Below are 18,863 nucleotides of genomic sequence, written 5' to 3'. Positions count from 1 at the left end.
TTCATGTGAAAGAAGGAATAGTCGCATGACTTATGCCCGACCCCGCGTGTGCTTTGTGTTCTAGAAATGAAAGGTCACTTGTTCCACATGTCAAACTATGCATGGTTCCTCAAAATGGCAATTCAGCCGTTAACAACCACCAAGGCCACTACATTCATAAATTTGTTTGGCTTTTCCAAAAACAAAAAATACATGTTTCTTTATTTTTAAACGTTATTCCAAATACCAATTTTCCCATCTGTAACATGTTAAGTTTTTTAGATATACTGTAGACACATTCTTTTTTTAAATTCACCTGCTTTTTCTATTCTTTTCACCCAATGAGATGAATTTTCCAAACACAAAGAATATGGGTTTCCTAATTTTTAAAGGACATTCAAATACCAATTTTCATGTCTGTATCATCTTCAGATTTTGATATGTAAATATCCTAATAAAATGAATTTGACCCCTTCTTTGGTCCTTTACATTCCCCCTTAAATCGATTTTCTGAAAGAAAAAAAGAGGTTTTTTTGTAAAAGAGATTCTAAATACCAATGTTCACGTCTGTAACATATTTAGTTTTTGAGATATAAGTATTCCAATTAAAGGAATTGCCTTTTCAGTCCTTTTCAGCCCTGCACTCTTTTATATGGATTTTCCAAAAACAAAAAAGACATGTTTCTTTATTTTTAAAGGAGATTTAAAATACCACTTTTTATGTGTAACATGTTAAATTTTGGGGTATAATGAAATATAAACCTACAACCTGTTTTCCAGTCTTTGACCGGGTCGGGGATATAATAATAATAATAATAATAATAATAATAATAATAATAATAATAATAATAATAATAATAATAATAATAGTAATAATAATAATAATAATAATAATAATAATAATAATCGTATGGCCTCAGCTACCGTGTGCAGTCATTTTGATTTGACGCCATCTGGCTGTCTGCTCGTCAATTTCGACATTCCGTTTTACTCTAGGTCTGCTAGATGGCAGGCAGATTAAACCGGATCTCTCTTGGGCGTCTGTGGCTGAGATTTAATTAATTTTGTCGGGTAAATACCAAATGTATCACCAGAGATCTTTTACATGCCGACATCGTATGACATGGAGTGTCGAATGGACTTTTTTCCGCCCTTCAAAAATCCGACTACCTCTGCTGGGTTTGAACCCGCTACCTTGGGATCCAGAAGCCAACACTCTACCACGGATCCACAGAGGCAGACAGGGATATAATGAATGAACCATATATAGGCTATTATTACAATGGTGTTGCCACTCCCAAAGTGATTTATTAATGACTGATAAATGCTATGAAATGATAATGGAGAGAGTTGCTGGAATGAAAGGTGACAGGGAAAACCGGAGTACCCAGAGGAAAACCTGTCCCGCCTCTGCTTTGTCCAGCACAAATCTCACATGGAGTGACCGGGATATGAACCACGGTATCGAGCAGTGAGAGGCCGACGCGCTGCTGTCTGAGCCATGGAGGCTCTAAGATTTTGGGTATACTCATTTTTAAATTTCACCCCCTTTTCATTTCTATTCACCCCACCACCAAGTGGATTTTCTGGAAACAAAAAATATGTTTCTTATTTTTAAAGGAATTCCATGTACCAGTTTTCATGCCTGTAACATCTTCAGTTTTTGAGATATAAGTATCCTCTTAAAAAGGATTCAATCCCTTTTTCACTTACTTTTAGCCCCCTTTAGTGGATTTTTTGAAACCAAAAAATGTGTTTCTTTATTTTTAAAGGAGATTCCAAATACCATTTTTCACGTCTTTAAACTGTTAAATTTTGAGATGTAGATATACTAATTTAAAAAAGTTCAACTCTGTTTTCACCCCTTAGCACTGGAATATCCAAAAATACTTCCTTAGTGAGCACCTACATTGTAGTATACATGCATCCCCAAAATTTTATTTTTCTATGTCGAGTAGTTTTGGCTCGGTGGTGATGGAGCAGTCAGTCAGTCAGTCAGTCAGTCGGTCGGTCAGTCAGAACATGTTCTTTTATAAATATATGATAAAGAAGACAGATTTGACAATAGGCAATATAGCCTCAGTGAACAAAAGAAAAATAATATGAATACAAAGAATATATGTATAGTCGCTCAAAATGAGATTGAGTGCATGGTATGGAATGTTATTCGCATTTAATATTTTGACAGAGTTACTATCAAAATATAATTCACCTCCCATGTAGATACAAACCCCCTGTTGATACCCACAACAAACATTTTTTCTTTCCCTTTTGCTATTTCCTTACCTCGCACCGACACAGATAGGTCTGATGGTGACGATGGGATAGGAAAGGCCTAGGAGTGGGAAGGAAGCAGCCGTGCCCTTAATTAAGGTACAGCCCCAGCATTTGCCTGGTGTGAAAATGGGAAACCACGGAAAACCATCTTCAGGACTGCCGACAGTGGGGTTCGAACCAACTATCTCCCGGATACAAGCTCACAGTTGCGCGACCCTAACTGCACAGCTAAGTTGCCTGGTGAACAAACATATCTATAGGTGCAATTGTTTCTCAGGAAAGTGTACCTACAAGGAATGTATACAGTACAGTACCATGCACTCACTTTTTAATTATTTTTTTTCGTGACTGTGAATGTGAAGTGGAAAATCTATAGGACAAAAGCAAAGAGCAATAATTTTGTGCAATATTTTCTCACTGAGTCCTTTCAGACACACTAAATCTTGATGAAATTTTATTATTCATTATTTTCAGGTATCATACCTTCTCGATGTATAACATGCTTATTTTAAGAGATGGTGTGGAATGACATTAGTAGACAAATAAGTCTGATTGGTGTCTTTAAAAGTAAGAAAGATCACAATATGAAGATAAAGTTGGAATTCAGGAGGACAAATCGGGGCAAATATTCATTTATGGGAAGGGGAGTTAGGGAATGGAATAACTTACCAAGGGAGATGTTCAATAAATTTCCAATTTCTTTGCAATCATTTAAGAAAAGGCTGGGAAAACAACAGATAGGGAATCTGCCACCCGGGCAACTGCCCTAAATGCAGATCAGTAGTGACTGATCTTTAGTATACATGTAATTTTTCTTTGAAATTGTATTGTTGAAGGTTAAGAATAAATGATAAGAGCTAATTGGCTCCAAAGGGTTAATATTTATTTCAGAGTAGCATTTGTATTTCCACTCAATGACAGGATGATAATACATACCTTATTTGTTTCAGTCGTCCTACTGGCTCAGAGCACAACCTTCCAGCCACTGGGGTTGCTGATGAAATGAAATCGACAAACCCTGATCACATTGGAGGATACCAAGTTGCTCTTCCCATCTTTGCTGGCATTGAGTCAAAGTTTGGTCTGTGTTTACCAAAGTTCCGAATAGCACCGTCGTAATGAGCAGCGTTTCACCTGCTTCTCTCCATTGTTTAGACATTGAGCAATTGACATCACCGTTAAGTTAAAATGGATTGGACTAAACCGTTATGGTACTTGATGGACCTGATTTGAAGATTGAAAAGGAAGTACAATGAGAATTGTATTTTGTGTTCCAGGTCATAATCTTGCTTGAAGTTTTCAAAGTATGATGATGTTGAGTTGTGCTCAATGCTTTTACTGTGGCAAGTAGAAGTGCAGTGTATAACACGTTACACCAAGGAGGTAGTCATGTTTTATCTCATATAGAAAGAAACATTAGGAATTTAGAATCAGTGCTTTTTTGTGCGTGTGAGAGTATACAGTGACCTGAAGCAACTGGGAAGACAAAGTGTCTGTGTAAATATTGTAACAGTGAAGCAGCATCCACTAGAAGAAAATAAACAGCATTTCATATTACAATGTGATCTATTTTATTATTATATTAACGTAAATATTTATTACAATTTAAGGTCATATTTACTTGGTACAAATGCAATCCACTTTCATGAAGTTGGGAATGGGGCATAGTGATGACTACATTTTCACTGTAATATAACATGTTGTACATAAGCAAGTTTCATAATATTATATTATCAATAATTAATTTCATAAGTTGAATGTATGATACAAAATCAGTCTTAATTCATAATACAGCTTAATCGTGAATCAAATATTGGATCTTCATGTTACTGGCCAGAGGTGTTTATAATGGCTTGAGTATTTTAACTGGCCATCCACTTCTCAGTCCAATACTGTTGAACAGAAATGAGTAATTGTGATATTAGCTTGTAATTTTAAATATACTTACAAGTAACCTTTCAGGGTCCATATTTGTTTCTTGGATGGTGGATTTATGACATACTTTTGTTCATACTGCAAGAAAGAAAGAAAGCATTTTTAAATATAAAAACAATAATATTTTATTTATCTTGTTCCTCTTATACTTGCAGCACAATTTGAGCTTACTACAGAAGCCTTGTGTAAAACTACTTAAATTCAAATGGAGAATGACCTTTATGAGGTCTTAACAGTATTTTAGTTTGCCGGAGAGTATATGTAATCTAAATTCTATCATGAAAGAAACTATGTTTACAGGCTGTATGGGTAGTTTCCTAGTTTATCGTGAAATGTTATACGATAATTAGATCTTACTTAATTTTTTTTTAGTCCATTCTTATGTTTGTACATACATACAGATTAATTTAAAAACAAATTCTGAAATATTTATCTTCAAGTATTTGATCAAGTTGTAATTTATAAATAAAATTAAGTTTTTGTTTTCATTGTTTACTGTTTACTTTTGATAAAGAAAGTGCAATTTATTTTTAGACAAATTATGATTTATATATATTAGTCTGTTGTTTTTGTTGAATTTATAAGATATATATTAGTGAAATTAAGTAATGCATTGTAAATGCATGGTTTTATCCTACTTATATAATACATAGTATTATTGACACTAATTGCTAATGTATTGAATTTATTTTCATGCAGGGTGGCCCATAAGCTCCATAAAACTGAAATGAAATAATGCAATGAAAATGTATAATTACATAGTTCATTCCTAATTTCATATTATGACAAGACAATCAGAAGTGAACATGAATACTGGGTCAGTGTTAACTTATAGCCTTCAAATAACCATGAATACAGGGTCAGTGTTATTTCATAGTCTTAATAAAACTTCAAGCTTTCAGATCAGGTCCATTGAAAGTTTTATATTTCAGTTACATTTCTCAGAGCTGATGACCTTTCAGACTTGAATATAGGTCAAAATGCTTTTGACATTAATAAGTGCAGGGTTAGTTTAATAGTAATGTTTGAGTTGGTTTTGTAATTTTAAGAAATTGTTCTTTTATATGACTCTTACAAATTTCAGGCCTAGACCTTTCTTGAACTCCAGTAAAGTCAAGTGGAGTCTTTTATGTGCAGTGTTACGTTATCTATCATTATCTAGGTCTACTCTCCTTAAAAATGTTGCTAATGCAGTTATTTCTATTCATTTAACACAAGAGACAATTTAAGGCATGCTGTGAATGCAATACATCCTTTCTCTCATTGATGGGGGGAAAAAAAAAAACCCAGCATGATTAATGTATGTGGAGAACTGAGAGATTTGTTCACAGTAAGTTTCTAAAGATAAGATGTTGCACATCCACTTTTAGTGATTAATGAACATTGTACTCTTATAGAAGAGATTCAGTTTTAGCTATACAGAATGATTCTATGAGCAGTGTCCATAGCTTAAGAATTAGTAGATGACCCTTGGTGAATTATTGTACAACCACAAAGATACTCAAACAGAAATTAATACAGCCATGGGGACATTTGTTTTATCAGCAGAATGATCAAGAGATTTAGCAAACTCGGTTGCTACCTGTTGCTTCTTCAGATCATAGTCGATATAAGCGACATTTGCTATATGGGACTTAAGACAGACAAAACTGTTATGGAGTTTGTTCACCAGATATAAGAATATTGAGAATAACTAGAATATTGAAATTTCTGTAACCCTTCGAGGCAAGGTAATCAGAGAGCTGAATGTGTTATTACACTATAACCCTTGTCTATAGAATCATGAATGAATTGTTCTTTTGTTGCTAGTGTGCTTTGTTCGGATTTGAAAATTTAATATGTAGTGGAACTACAGGTACTTCTTTGTAGTGCAGATGCATATTAACTAAGCCTATTGATGCATTTCACTACTTTTGTATGACGTTGGGGTTAATTCTGTTGACGAAAGTGCCTTTAAGCTGAATTTTACATCGCTGAAGTTTACTCTAGTTCTCAGAAATTTCACTCTTGATGTTAGTTGTAATACTTCATTTTATCTTGGTGGAAAGATTTTGCATTATAATATTTAAGTCCTTATTCACTTGTTTTGTGCTTTCAGCTCTTTCTTTAATGTCCTTGCCATTTGTTGGAATTTATGCTAAGAAACATGCTTCATTAAAGATTCTTATTCTTGGCTGTACATCTAGAATTAATTCAGTTGTAGGCCTTTATAATGTGTAAGTCAAATATCGTATTCACTCGCGTATTAGACCCCTTTTCCCTCCACTTTTACAGCCAAAAAAAAGTAAAGGGGGGTCCAGTATGCGATAACCTCAAATTTTGTGCAGTGAACACATGATTTCTGGGCTATAAAGAGCTATAAATGGTACATGTAAACATTCTACACTATTCTTTAACAAAGTTATGATGTATTTGAGTTATACTGACTATATTCGTTGGAAGGCAGTATTTCTAACTGTAAAAAGACAATAAATGGTGAACACAACTTTTAGGCCTACATATAAAGTAAATAAAGTTAGTTTTAGTCACTCATATCACGTCATTCATTTTATCTCATTAATTCCTCTGATGTGGTTGATGTCAGGAAGGGCATACGATTGTAAAACCTCGGTACGAAGATTCGTCTTGCTTCATACTCGACCACGTAGAGAAAAGGGATAAGGGTGTAGCATTATCAGTAATGATGCAATATTGATACGAAATAACTTGATGGCCATTCATTTGTCTCTGTCAGTTGAGCAGCAGGCCTACCTCACAGTAAACCTGAATAAACCTGATTGCTGCTTTCATTTGAATTATCGCCCTGCGCCGCCAACTTCCCCGCTACCGGCGTGTCGTCATTCCAAGTGACGTCATCTTCACTGCCGTCTCGTTAGCTGTGCACTGCAATCAGGAGCGTTCAAGGTCTCGTCTTCTTGAACCTTTTACAAATAGTTTTGTTCCCGACTATAGAGTCCAAATAATGTGAATCTATTCCCAATGGTTTCTGGAGATTGTCTCTGTTATTTACAATTGGTGTATGTGTAGCAGAAGCCACTCCTTCCGAATAAAGCCGTGCTGTAGCAAGCATGCCAAACTACCAGCTGATAACTTGTGTATGTTACGAGTTGTACTTCCGAATTTAATATATAGTGACTGGAAGTATTCTTTTGATAACTGTGGCTGTTGAAAGATAGACCCTTATTTTTAAGTATATATCATGCTTGTTCTCTGCATTTGTCACATCAGGATTTACCTAAACAGATGTAAATGAGATAAGATAGACCGCATTGTTTAGGTTAGATATGCTATTGCCGGGATAGTGCCAAAAGTTCCATGACGGAAATAATAAAAATAAATAACAGGGAAGTTTGCCACATTCATGGATATCTACAGGTGTGTCAGTAATACGTTTTATTATCAAAATGTTTATTTTGTACGTTCGTTGGCTCCATTTTTTATTAACGCATACCCTAATATGTTTTGTTTGGCATCTCCAAAAATTGATAAAAGTAAGTGGGGGCATAAAATCATTATTATTGTTATTATTTGTTAGGTACGTTGGCGAGTAAAACAATCGTTATAACTGGATAGTTCTTATCACTTTTTAAATTTACTTCTCTTCAGAAAATACCTATAATGGTTCAGTTACGAGATATTAAACAATCACTTTGTTAATGATCTCGTCTGCTATATTAGTAGCAACAACCATGAATATTTCTCAACTAAAGTAAACTCGATTCCTCATCCCGAGGTGGTGCACCTCTTTTTAGACACGCCCTCAATGGAGAGGAGTTACACGTATCATTTTTACAGCATATCAACCTTCCTGCCATTCATAAATCTCTGGCAGTATGGTATCAGGAGTCGAACTCAGACTCCTGATAATGGCAGCTAATTGTGCTAACCATTACGCTGGCAGACATTCTTAACTACAAAACAGACATATAGCATGACTGAAGCATGCTTGCAATGCGGGGGTCAGATACAAAACTATTCACCTATTCGTGCGACGTCATCAGAGCTGCAGTAGGCTTACGATAGGAGGCGGACATTTCTTAACTATGAAACACAGATGTACCACATGACTTTGACGTGCGTTTTCATTGCGTGGGTCGTACGGAAGAAACTATTCACAAATTTGTGCAATGTCATCCGAGCTGCAATAAGACTTGTACCTGCTTCGAAGTGGAATTGTTGTTCTCTGATGAATTACGTTGGGGGTCTTATATTCGAGATTTATTTATTTCTTTTTCTTCATCTTGAAAAGCCAGGGGGGGGGGGGGTGCATCTAATACATGAGTAAATACAGTACGTACTTTTGTTTTACCCAAAACTTGCATTACTCAGTGAATATTCTTTCATGCTTAAATTTTCAATGCATCTTTTATTTTTTAAAGACAATTGTTATATGGTAGTGAAGGCCACCCTGTATTCAAAATGGTGCTTTGGTTGAAATATATTAGTTCTGGAAGATCATCAGTTGAGGAACAAGAAATATTGTTACGCATGTCTGGCACATTGCGTTCTGAGAAATTGATCAGCGTCACAATTTTCTAGTGTACAATCCTATTGCAAAAGTAAATGTATAGCCTATATTTATTTTGTGAATGCCTATAAGGGATCTGTGAAGATTTAACTGCCATGTTACATAATCTTGTACTTATAATGTTTTAAATCAGTCTGTACTAATACTTGTGAAATCAAAAATGTTAAGAAGGAAGTTTATGTAAAGTTGTTATGAAATGCGATACATCACAATCTACTTTAACTATGGTGTATTGCTCGTAATTCAATTTTTCTTAATTCTTCTTTATAGAAGCATATTTATGCTTATGGTGCTTGCTAAAATATGTACATCCTAATGATACATTATGTCTATTGAATGAAAGAATGCCTGAATTATAATATAAATTTTACAGCTGCACTGTTATACCACATCTTGTCACATTATCACTGTTTTGTAGATGATGGTGTATTCTGCTGATTGTATCATCCTATTGTGAGTAATCTCAGTAATACATCTCAAATCCCTCATTTGGTCTGAAATGTACATAAAGAAATTGTTAATCTTATCCTTGTGTTCACTTTCTCCTTTCCTTATAGGGAAAATTTTGGGACATCTGTATTGGATTCTTAATTATTATGAATGAATGACAGAAAGATGATCTGCTGTTCTAGATATTTTTTCCAGTAATAGCTTTCATTGAAAACAAAAAGTGGCTTTGACATAGAATACGTCTATGGTTTCGGAAATGTACTAGCAAGCATTACAAAAACATCAAAGTATTAAAATCAAAGTAATTTCTAGACAGCATGTGTGATGACAGTCTTCAGTAAAAATTATTTTAATTTTATCATTTGGAAGAAGTGTCCAAAGACAATCTGTCAATCTTTGTTCCCCGTCATTTGATGAAATTAGCTGGTTTTGAGGCTGCTGTTGTCTTTAATGATAGAAATGAAGTCAAGCTTAACCTTCTGAGGAAGTCATGGTTTGGACCCGAGTTGTATGCAGAGAAAAGACAACAACAAATTGGCAGGCTGCATGTCATAAAAGCAGATACTGTTCTCCTAAAGTAGATCAGTTTGATACAGAAAGAAGGGGATCAACAAGAGAGAGATACTGTAGAGGATCATGTAAAATGAGCAAGCACACAGTTATGGGGGATATTAAGCAGTATAAGGCAAAAGAACTAATTTCCAATTCTATATTCTTATTTTTTTAAGGTTTTACAATTTTTATAACATTTTTCAAAAACTATTTACATTATTGTAATGAAACTAGCCACCAACCTTCTGCATTGGGTACTGTTAATTTCACTGGAAGTTTTCCATGATATGTACATCATGTTGGTAACTGGATTATCAAAAAGTGGCATTTAAAAAAGTGAAATAATTTTAAAATCTGTTAAAATTCAGCTAGTAAAAATATCAGTAAAAGAAAAATTTCCAACTAATGAAGATTCATATTCATAAACCATGTGTACAAATTTTCTGAGTGGTATGTGTTTTGAAACCAAAAAAATGTATCCAAGTGGTACGGCAAGTAATAAAAATGAAGGTTACAGTGTCGTATTCTTCCCTTTAATTGTAATATATCAAAGTAACTAAAGCTCATAACAGTTTTCTCAACAAAGGAAAATGGCCTTTACACTTTATAAGATGAAAATGTGCAGAGAATTGCAGATGTGTTCCATCATATGTAGTTTTTCCATGCCCCAAATATGCACATTATAGTGATTAGGGCACATCAGGAACATGGATCATTGCCTCGTCATTGAGCACAAGTTTATTGACCAACTCATTTTCCTCAGTTCATTTTCTGTTATGTACTAATTGATAATGAAACCTTTTATCTTGGGGAATGAATAGACCTATCTGAAATAATTTGAGACAATCACAGTTCTTGGGTGGGACAAAATTGTACAGTAATTCTGAGTAGGCCTGTTTGTGGAGGAAGATTGTTGCATTACAGTCTCAGATATGCCTGGTAGTTTTGTATTGCTTAAACAGCCAATCTGTCTGAATTTCTTATACCACCTTCAAATGTTTGATCTGTTGTTTGGGTTTGCATAATAATAAAAAATAGACATTGAACCATTACAACAGACTTGCTTTTACCAAATTACAAGACACAAATGGCTTTCTGTTTGCCTGAAAATACCATAAAACGGGGTAACTTCGGCCATCCAGGGTAAATTCGGCCACTGACTCATGGCAACACTGATTTTCTCCTGCCCCCTATACTATAAAAGATGAATCACTTGCAACAACTAAAATATGAGCGCAATAGAAGGCTATATCAACACTCGCCAGTTCACAGAATGTAGGCGGCTTATTGTCGAGTAAAGCGATTTGTTTTACAACACCAATTATTGTCCTGTTGGGTAACATTGGAAAACAAACTGTTCTCCAGCCCCAGCATCTGATTCTGTACTCCAGCGGTTTATGGTGTTAGAATGTAAGTATGTCTGGTAACTGATCAACGGGATTTGATGCATTTTATTCAAATAGGTTTTTCATGGAATTGTTTTGTGATAAAAGTTGTCCTGTTCTAGGGTAACTTCGGCCATGCCAAGAAGATACAAGAAAGTTTTAGGCGGCCGCAGGTATTGTAATTACAATCCCGTTTACGTAAAAAATGCATTAGATGAGATAAAGAAAGGCACAACAACGATTCGGCAAGCCTTGGAGAAACATGCTGTTCCACGATCGACCCTGCAAGACAAGCTGAACAAGACGCACACAGGAAAAATAGGACGTCCAAGCATTCTTTCAGCTGAGGTTTGCTTTGACGCTTATATGTAACTGCTTCCTTTATACCCCCAAGGTATTGCTAACTGAGATATTTTATTTACCTATTATCTCTGGTGTTTGTTTTCAGGAAGAAGCCAACCTCATTCATGGACTTACTACGTGTGCTGTATGGGGATACCCGTTAACGCCTGGAGACATCAGAATTGTGGTGAAGGATTATGTAGAAGAGAGGGAAAAACAATTTCCATTTTCAAAGATAATGTGCTTGTTGCAGACTGGCTCAGAAGTTTTCTTGATAGACATCGAGATTTATCGTTTCGCTTTGCGGAAAATATCAAACGTGCTAGAGCCTCCATAGGATCAGTAGAAATTGGAAGGAAACAGCTGAACAAATGGAAGAATAAGTATAGAGGAACCCTACCTAAAACAGAATTTCCCAGAGTTTTCAAGGTGGCCCTGGAGGATATAGAGGATGAAAGGTTGAAAACTAGCCTGAAATCTGGCTTCAGAGCTGCAGGACTTTGTCCTTTTAATAAAGATGCTGTCCTAAAAAGACTTCCTGACTTTACCCAAAATCAGAGTTCGGAAAAGTCATGGAGTGAATCGTTCACGAATCTCGTGAAGACATCTCAATTAGGAGAGAATAATAATTCCAGATTCAAAGGAAAACGACTGAATGAGAGGCCTGGACGAAGTGTAACCGCAAACCACATATCAGAGCAACCCCAAGATGAACAGGAGCAGCTTGAAGGAAATGATGAACTTTGCAGCCAAGGAGAGAGAATTTCAACTGAAGACAGGGCGGCAAGTTTTGAAATGCAAGTAGATGGGACTGATGAATATGAAGTAGAAAACTTCGTACTTGTAAAATTTTCCAAGGACAAAATTCAGCGATTTTATGTTGGAGAAGTTAAAGAAACTGGAGAGCACTTGGTAGTGACGTTTTTAAGGAAGAAAGCTGGAAAGGATGTGTACTTCACTTTCCCAGTTATTGATGATAATGTGGCGTCCAGAAAGATGATATTGTAAGGAAATTGGAAGTTCGGGATCCAGTCAGACTGGGCGATACAAATTCAAGAGCTTAATTGACAGGCCAGATATATTTTAAGGTAGACGCCAGTGTATTGTGAGAACTATCCAAAATATTTTATTTTTTTCAACTTGTATCTTTCTTCATACGTTGGACTCAAGAGAATATGATTTTGCTATGTTCATTATCTTTCATGTCAGTAAAATTAGTTACATAATATAATACATAATTTTTATATCATTGAATGCCTATAGATTTAAGTTAAATAAACTTGTTTCTTCTTTGGGGAAAATGTGAGTTGTTTGGAAATATCTTGTAAAGTTGATCACTATACAGCTGTTTTACCCCGAATGGTTTTAATTTGTTTGCCGATTATTGATATCAGGCATTTTACAAGTTTATAAAAAACTTTTACAATGGCCGAAGTAATACTAAGTCGGAGGAAACTTTGTTAAGTTATTTACACGGTGGCCGAAGTTACCCCAGCTGCTTTTTCGATAATCATAATTCATTACTGAATTACAATTACTATTATGTACATACATAACAGTGAAGAAAGAATATGACAGAACTTATATTATTTTTTCAGAAAATTAGAGGGAAAATTCTATGTATATATTTTAAAAATACACGAAAAAGTGACCGAAGTTACCCCATTTTACGGCACCATGTTTTTTGCACTATTGACTCCCAGTGGAAAAAAAAACACTACATAATTGTGCCTGATGTGAAAGTAGCATGTTTTTTTCTCTGCTTGTTGACATACATTATTTTCCTCACTGTTGTTTGGTTGCTGTCTGCTTAGTTCAAATCTCCAGGGGGATTTATGAATCACCTGTACCATATTTTAATAATTATTTTAATTCTTGCACAGTGTATTCAATATTTTCTGATTTACAAGTTAACATAAATTCTGTTAATTTGAACCCCACTGTTGGCAGCCCTGAAGACTGTTTTCCATGGTTTCCCATTTTCACACCAGCCAAATGTACCTTAATTAAGGCCATGGCCGCTTCCTTCCCACTCCTAGCCCTTTCCTGTCCCATCGTCACCATAAGATCTATCTGTGTCAGTGCGACGTAAAATCCATTGTAAAAAAAATATATATATGCATATTCACATGTACTGCAATATGAACTTCAGTGTCATATCGTCGCCTTTATGGCAAACTAGTGAAAGTGACGAACTAGGGAACCTGTAGTTCTGAAGTTTTAGTCTAGATTTTATTATTTATAAAGTGTCTATACTATGACAAAGTCTCACAACTGCAACTCATTCTGTATGGCTAACAGTATGGCTAAATTAAACCAATCATTAAATATACCAATTGATCTGACATGAGTAATCACAACTTCTTTCAGCTCTCCTAACTTTTTGACAATTTGTACATTCGTTAGTTTGCTAGACGGGGAACAATATCTCTTGTAGTGCCTGCCTTGTAGAGTTATTAAGTTATTGTGTAAACACATGGATACTTCGCTCTGCTATTTGGTATCTTACATACTTATTTCATCTCTGCAATCATAGCCACCAAAGAGGGTCTAGATGCAGGGTGTTATGAAGTTGGTGGTTAAATTACAAATACAAAATTAAAAGGAACAAACAAGTGACATATCAAGATAAGAATGTGAAAAGGAATGCATAATGGAATAAATAGAGTGACTGGTCAGTGTGGGAAGAGCTGGGAGCAGTAGAAAGAGGAGACAAGGATAAACGTGAAAATGTAAAAGGATAAGAAGAGTCTCCACTTCCTTATACATTGCCACCTTCAAATAAATGGGCACTCTTCTCATCAATCTCCATTCTACATCCATATCTTCTCAGACACAGACTAGCTCGTTTCTGTTCCCAGCTCCGTAGCGTAACAGCACCATTAGCTGCTGTCCTCGGAGGCCTGGGTTTGATTCTTTGTACTGCTAGAGATTTAAGAATGAGAGGAGGGCTGATAGGTGGTTAAAATGGTGCATACCGAGCTCGATAGCTGCAGTCTCTTAAGTGTGGCCAGTATCCAGTATTCGGGAGACAGTGGGTTCGAACCCCACTGTCGGCAGCTCTGAAGATGGTTTTCCGTGGTTTCCCATTTTCACACCAAGCAAATGCTGGGGCTGTACCTTAATTAAGGCCACGGTCGCTTCCTTTCCAATCCCATCGTCGTCAAAGACCTATCTGCGTCAGTGCGACGTAAAGCAAATAGCAAAAAGAAATGGTGCATGCAGTTCACCTCCATTGGGGGTGTGCCTGACAAGAGTTGCACCACTTTGGGATGAGAAAATGACTTTAAATGATTCTGTAATGGAAGAGGAATAAGAGATGTTTACCAATTGTGTATGTATGCGGAGAGAAAGAGAGAGAGAGATTTTTCAGATCCTGGTGGCCATCCTTAAATAGGACAGATGATTTTTTAAAAGAAATCTTTCTCTGTCTCTAACATCAAAATCTGAAAGACAAACCCATAATGTTATCTCTTTAATAGTCTAGATTGTAACAGCTATCATATCTTCAGAGAAACAGACAAGGTATATTTTATTTACAATGTGATGGAGATAAGTGAAAATGAACATTTTAAATACCTACACTAAATGATATATTGAAGAACTTATTTCAAATTACTTCGTATGTCCTTCACTTGAAGTTTTGTTATATTTATCCTTTAATATAAAGGATAGTATGTCTTATGTCTCAATGCACATCACAAACACACACACGCACACATAATTGACTTCTATCTTCCATAATAGAACTTGAATGCTGAGTTGTACTGAAATTTTGAGTTTGATGTGTCTGTGTTGAATCCTTGGCTTATGGAATTAGAACATGCACTGCCCAAATTTGAGTATCCCTGGACTCCTGTAACAAATAAATATAATGTTAATGTATTTTGTGGTAGTTACACCAACTCAGATTTCAATAAGTAAATGGAAGAAAAAAAAAAAAAAGTGACAAATGAAGTCGCTTGTAGAGAAATAGGAACACAAACAGGATAAACACAATGATAGGTCAAATTGTATATAAAAAGATAGTAATGTGTAGGGGGCCTTTTTTGGCATTAATTTGTTTGATTTTGCGAAAAGGAAACAATTTTTTGCATTATTTCGCAAAATAAGGCTGACCCTATCGCTTTAATTTCACGTTAATTTTCTTAAGATTATTGAATATTTTTCATAGTTCCTTCATTGTGGTTGGGTCACGATTTTGGAATTCAAGATTACATAACAAATAACAAATTACCCTTTCAGCCTACATTTGACAATTTGTACATTTGTTAGTTTGCTAGAGGGGAAACGATATCGCTTGTAGTGCCTGCCTCGTAGAGTTATTAAGTTATTGTGTAAACACATGGATGCTTCGCTCTGCTATTTGGTATCTTACATACTTATTTCATCTCTGCAATGGCTATATGGCCATATCATTAAGGGATTGCCGAGCTCGATAGCTGCAGTCACTTAAGTGTCGCCAGTATCCAGTATTCGGGAGATAGTGGGTTCAAATCCCACTGTCGGCAGCCTTGAAGATGGTTTTCCATGGTTTCCCATTTTCACACCAGGCAAATGCTAGGGCTGTACCTTAATTAAGGCCACGGCTGCTTCCTTCCCACTCCTAGCCCTTTCCTGTTCCATCATCGCCATAAGACCTATCTATAGCAGTACGATGTAAAGCAACTTGTTTTATTAAGGGATTTCCTAGAATATTAGTAAGAAAAGATACTTCTGTCGGAATGAGAAATCCTTAGTCAGTCTACTGTTTCCCTTCACACACACGTGATATTGCAATATAATTTCAAGATTGTTATTTTCCGCTAATTTCGGTGCCATTATGCACATATCAAAAATAAGTAAATTTTGCTTTAAACTGGCCTTGTCTCTGTAATTTGCTGTAATTCGCAAAACAAGTCACTGATTTTTTTAACCAGAATCATATGACTCGTTAAGTTATCTCAAAATCACTTTAAAATATATTTTGTCGTGTTTATCGTTAATACGAAAATATCATGACTAGTAGTATAAAAAGGAACACATAATAGGATTATCACTGTTACGTATTACAGTTCAAATACAAATGTTTATTCCATGAACCTGCTACGCTGGCGTAGCAAGGGGAGAGGTGATACTCCCATGTTGTGCGTCCCAGGTGATAGATAGGGGGATCCTAACCGGTTTGCTGGTGGACTTGAGGGAAATAAAATACCTTTTGCGGACCAAACACACACCCCCTGTGGGTGGGGAAGGAAGACGAAGAATTCACCCACGGTATCCCCTGCCTGTCGTGAGAGGCGACTAAAAGGGGTGACCAAGGGATGATCCAATTAGAACCATGAAACTACTTGCAATTAGTACCATCACACAGGGAACACCATGGGTTGCATTTACTTGCACGTAGTACCACTATGTTAAGTATGCAATAGGTCTGTGATTAGTAGTGACAGTGTGTGAATCAGGTGGTGGATCCTACAGTACCTGTGATTCGTACCCCTATATGAGCGACACCGTGGTTCTGCCTTACCTATACTCAGTTCCCACTGTGTGAGGAATTCCACGGAATAGTACGAGTCCCTGTGGTAAGTCCAATTATGTGAGGAACGCCATAGGTTTGCGTTGCCTTTATAGGTTTGCGTTGCCTGCAAATAGTGCCACAATGTGCGAAACACCGTAGATCTGTGTTCTATGTGTGCATTACACTACCTGTGCATAGTACCATAATGTGTGGAATACCGCGAGTCTCCGCTACTTTTGATTAGTACCGCAACATTACACATAGCATGGTTTTACTTTCCTAGCGATAAATACCATTATGAGGGGCTGATGACCTGGATTTTGGACCCGTTTCGACTATAAGCATAATCGATTCAGCATCGTGCTATAGAAGCAGTCCCTTGGTCAGTAATAATATTGTTTTGTGCCAGCTTCTGCGCATGTGAGGCACTGAGGGTCGGATCCACTGATCGTTTTAAATTCATATCCGTCCATCCATTATTCTTCGTCCTCATGCTTTGAATTCTGGTCATTGGAGGATTTTGGACTTTTAAGTTGTCATTTTATTTCATCTCATTTCGTACCATTAGGGGCCAATGACCTCGATGTTAGGCCCCTTTAAACAACAAGCATCAATCAATCAATCAATCAATCAATCAATCAATCAAACGTTTATTGAATAGTAAACAATAGTGATACAATCACATTAACTTCTCCATTGGAAGAAGTTAATTAACTAAAATCACTTCTTTCTTGCACACAGTCAGAACGAAAAGGAACAAAAGTGTATTCTTATACAAGAGTCTGACAAGATAAGCACTATCATTCAGCTTTAGTTGAAAGATAACTCAGTTTAAAAGGAAAACTATCCAAAAGTCAAGCAGTCTAAGCACAGAAATATATGACAAACCAAGTCTTATAAGTCCACCAATAGATTATACTCCAATATTCTTCAGCTCATAAGTAAAACAGGTTGCACTATGTCCCGGAGTGTAACTCCCACGTCAACCACTCCGCCCACCTAGCTGGTACACATTTTTACTCGACCATAAGTTGTTGTGTCTGGCGTCAAGTATAAAGGTGTCGCTGGACAGACATGCCCATTTGCCTTGGTGAGGCGATCTGCTGTCCCTGCTGTGTGTCTCCATATATATAGTAATTCTGGTAAACTGACTTGTGCCTCGTTTTATATTACGAAAAACTAATGCTTAGGTAATTTAATACTCATGTAAAGAGTTCGGCTAACATAACTCAACTTGAGAATATCCTGTATTGTTTTTTCTTTCTCTTCCAGGATGTTATGTTCACTAGCATGACAGAAACCATTCTAAGGTGTTACTTTAAGATAATAGTCTATCCAGTATAATTCTTATAATTTACTTACCACACAATCCTTGATACCTGGAGGAAGAACTCATTCCATAGAGAGGGCAAGAGGGAGGTCCCTGTACATATGGCTCTTCCCCTACCACATTTCCTCTGGAAATAGAACAGTTGAATACATTACAAAGAGTACTTTCTGTGTTGTTAAGTATGCAGTAATAGTGAAGAGCAATTTAAACTTATTAGCATGCAAATGTGAATTGACATAATAATGGTAATAATAATAATTCAGACATTTTGACTGCTTTAGGGAGGTATATGTATAGGCATTTTGCAAACAGTTATTCTGTTAGAAAACTCATAACATTTATATCTCCTTGCAATGTGAAATTTGACTATGTGTCTCAGTTTAAGTTGAAAATTCTTAATGAATGTCAAATATCAATGAGGAAAAGTTTCATTTTTTATATGCAATGCTATTTTTCTAAAAAAAAAAAAACCTTCCTGCTTGTTTTGGGTCTACACAATTCCGTGATCGAATATTGTTGGATGAATTTAACGCAGTCACAAAGTACCTACATGGTTTCTCTGCTTTCATGCATTGGAACATTGGA

The 18,863-nt window shown here is 36.0% G+C and overlaps 2 protein-coding genes across 4 annotated transcripts in view; one reads left to right on the top strand and one right to left on the bottom strand.

The window, feature by feature from the left end:
- aralar1 (calcium-binding mitochondrial carrier protein aralar1) overlaps nucleotides 1–9,245 on the top strand; it is a 404,690-nt gene extending 395,445 nt beyond the window's left edge. For all 3 annotated transcript variants that reach the window (XM_067143121.2, XM_067143122.2, XM_067143123.2), the window contains one exon: nucleotides 3,207–9,245. In XM_067143121.2, coding sequence (XP_066999222.1) covers nucleotides 3,207–3,375 — 169 coding nt within the window. In that variant the 3' untranslated portion in view covers nucleotides 3,376–9,245. The remainder of the gene's footprint in view (nucleotides 1–3,206) is intronic.
- A 5,437-nt stretch (nucleotides 9,246–14,682) lies between these two features.
- The window catches only part of LOC136867259 (venom allergen 5), a 76,522-nt gene continuing 72,341 nt past the window's right edge, over nucleotides 14,683–18,863 (bottom strand). Inside the window, exons 7-8 of the mRNA XM_067144402.2 lie at nucleotides 18,311–18,405; nucleotides 14,683–15,304 (exon numbers count right to left, since the gene is read on the bottom strand). Coding sequence (XP_067000503.1) covers nucleotides 15,180–15,304; nucleotides 18,311–18,405 — 220 coding nt within the window. The 3' untranslated portion in view covers nucleotides 14,683–15,179. The remainder of the gene's footprint in view (nucleotides 15,305–18,310; nucleotides 18,406–18,863) is intronic.

This window comes from Anabrus simplex, chromosome 3 (genome assembly GCF_040414725.1).
Source record: "Anabrus simplex isolate iqAnaSimp1 chromosome 3, ASM4041472v1, whole genome shotgun sequence".
NCBI lineage: Eukaryota > Metazoa > Arthropoda > Insecta > Orthoptera > Tettigoniidae > Anabrus > Anabrus simplex.
The sequence above is the reverse complement of the archived record's forward strand: the minus strand, read 5'-3'. Positions and strand labels throughout refer to the sequence as shown.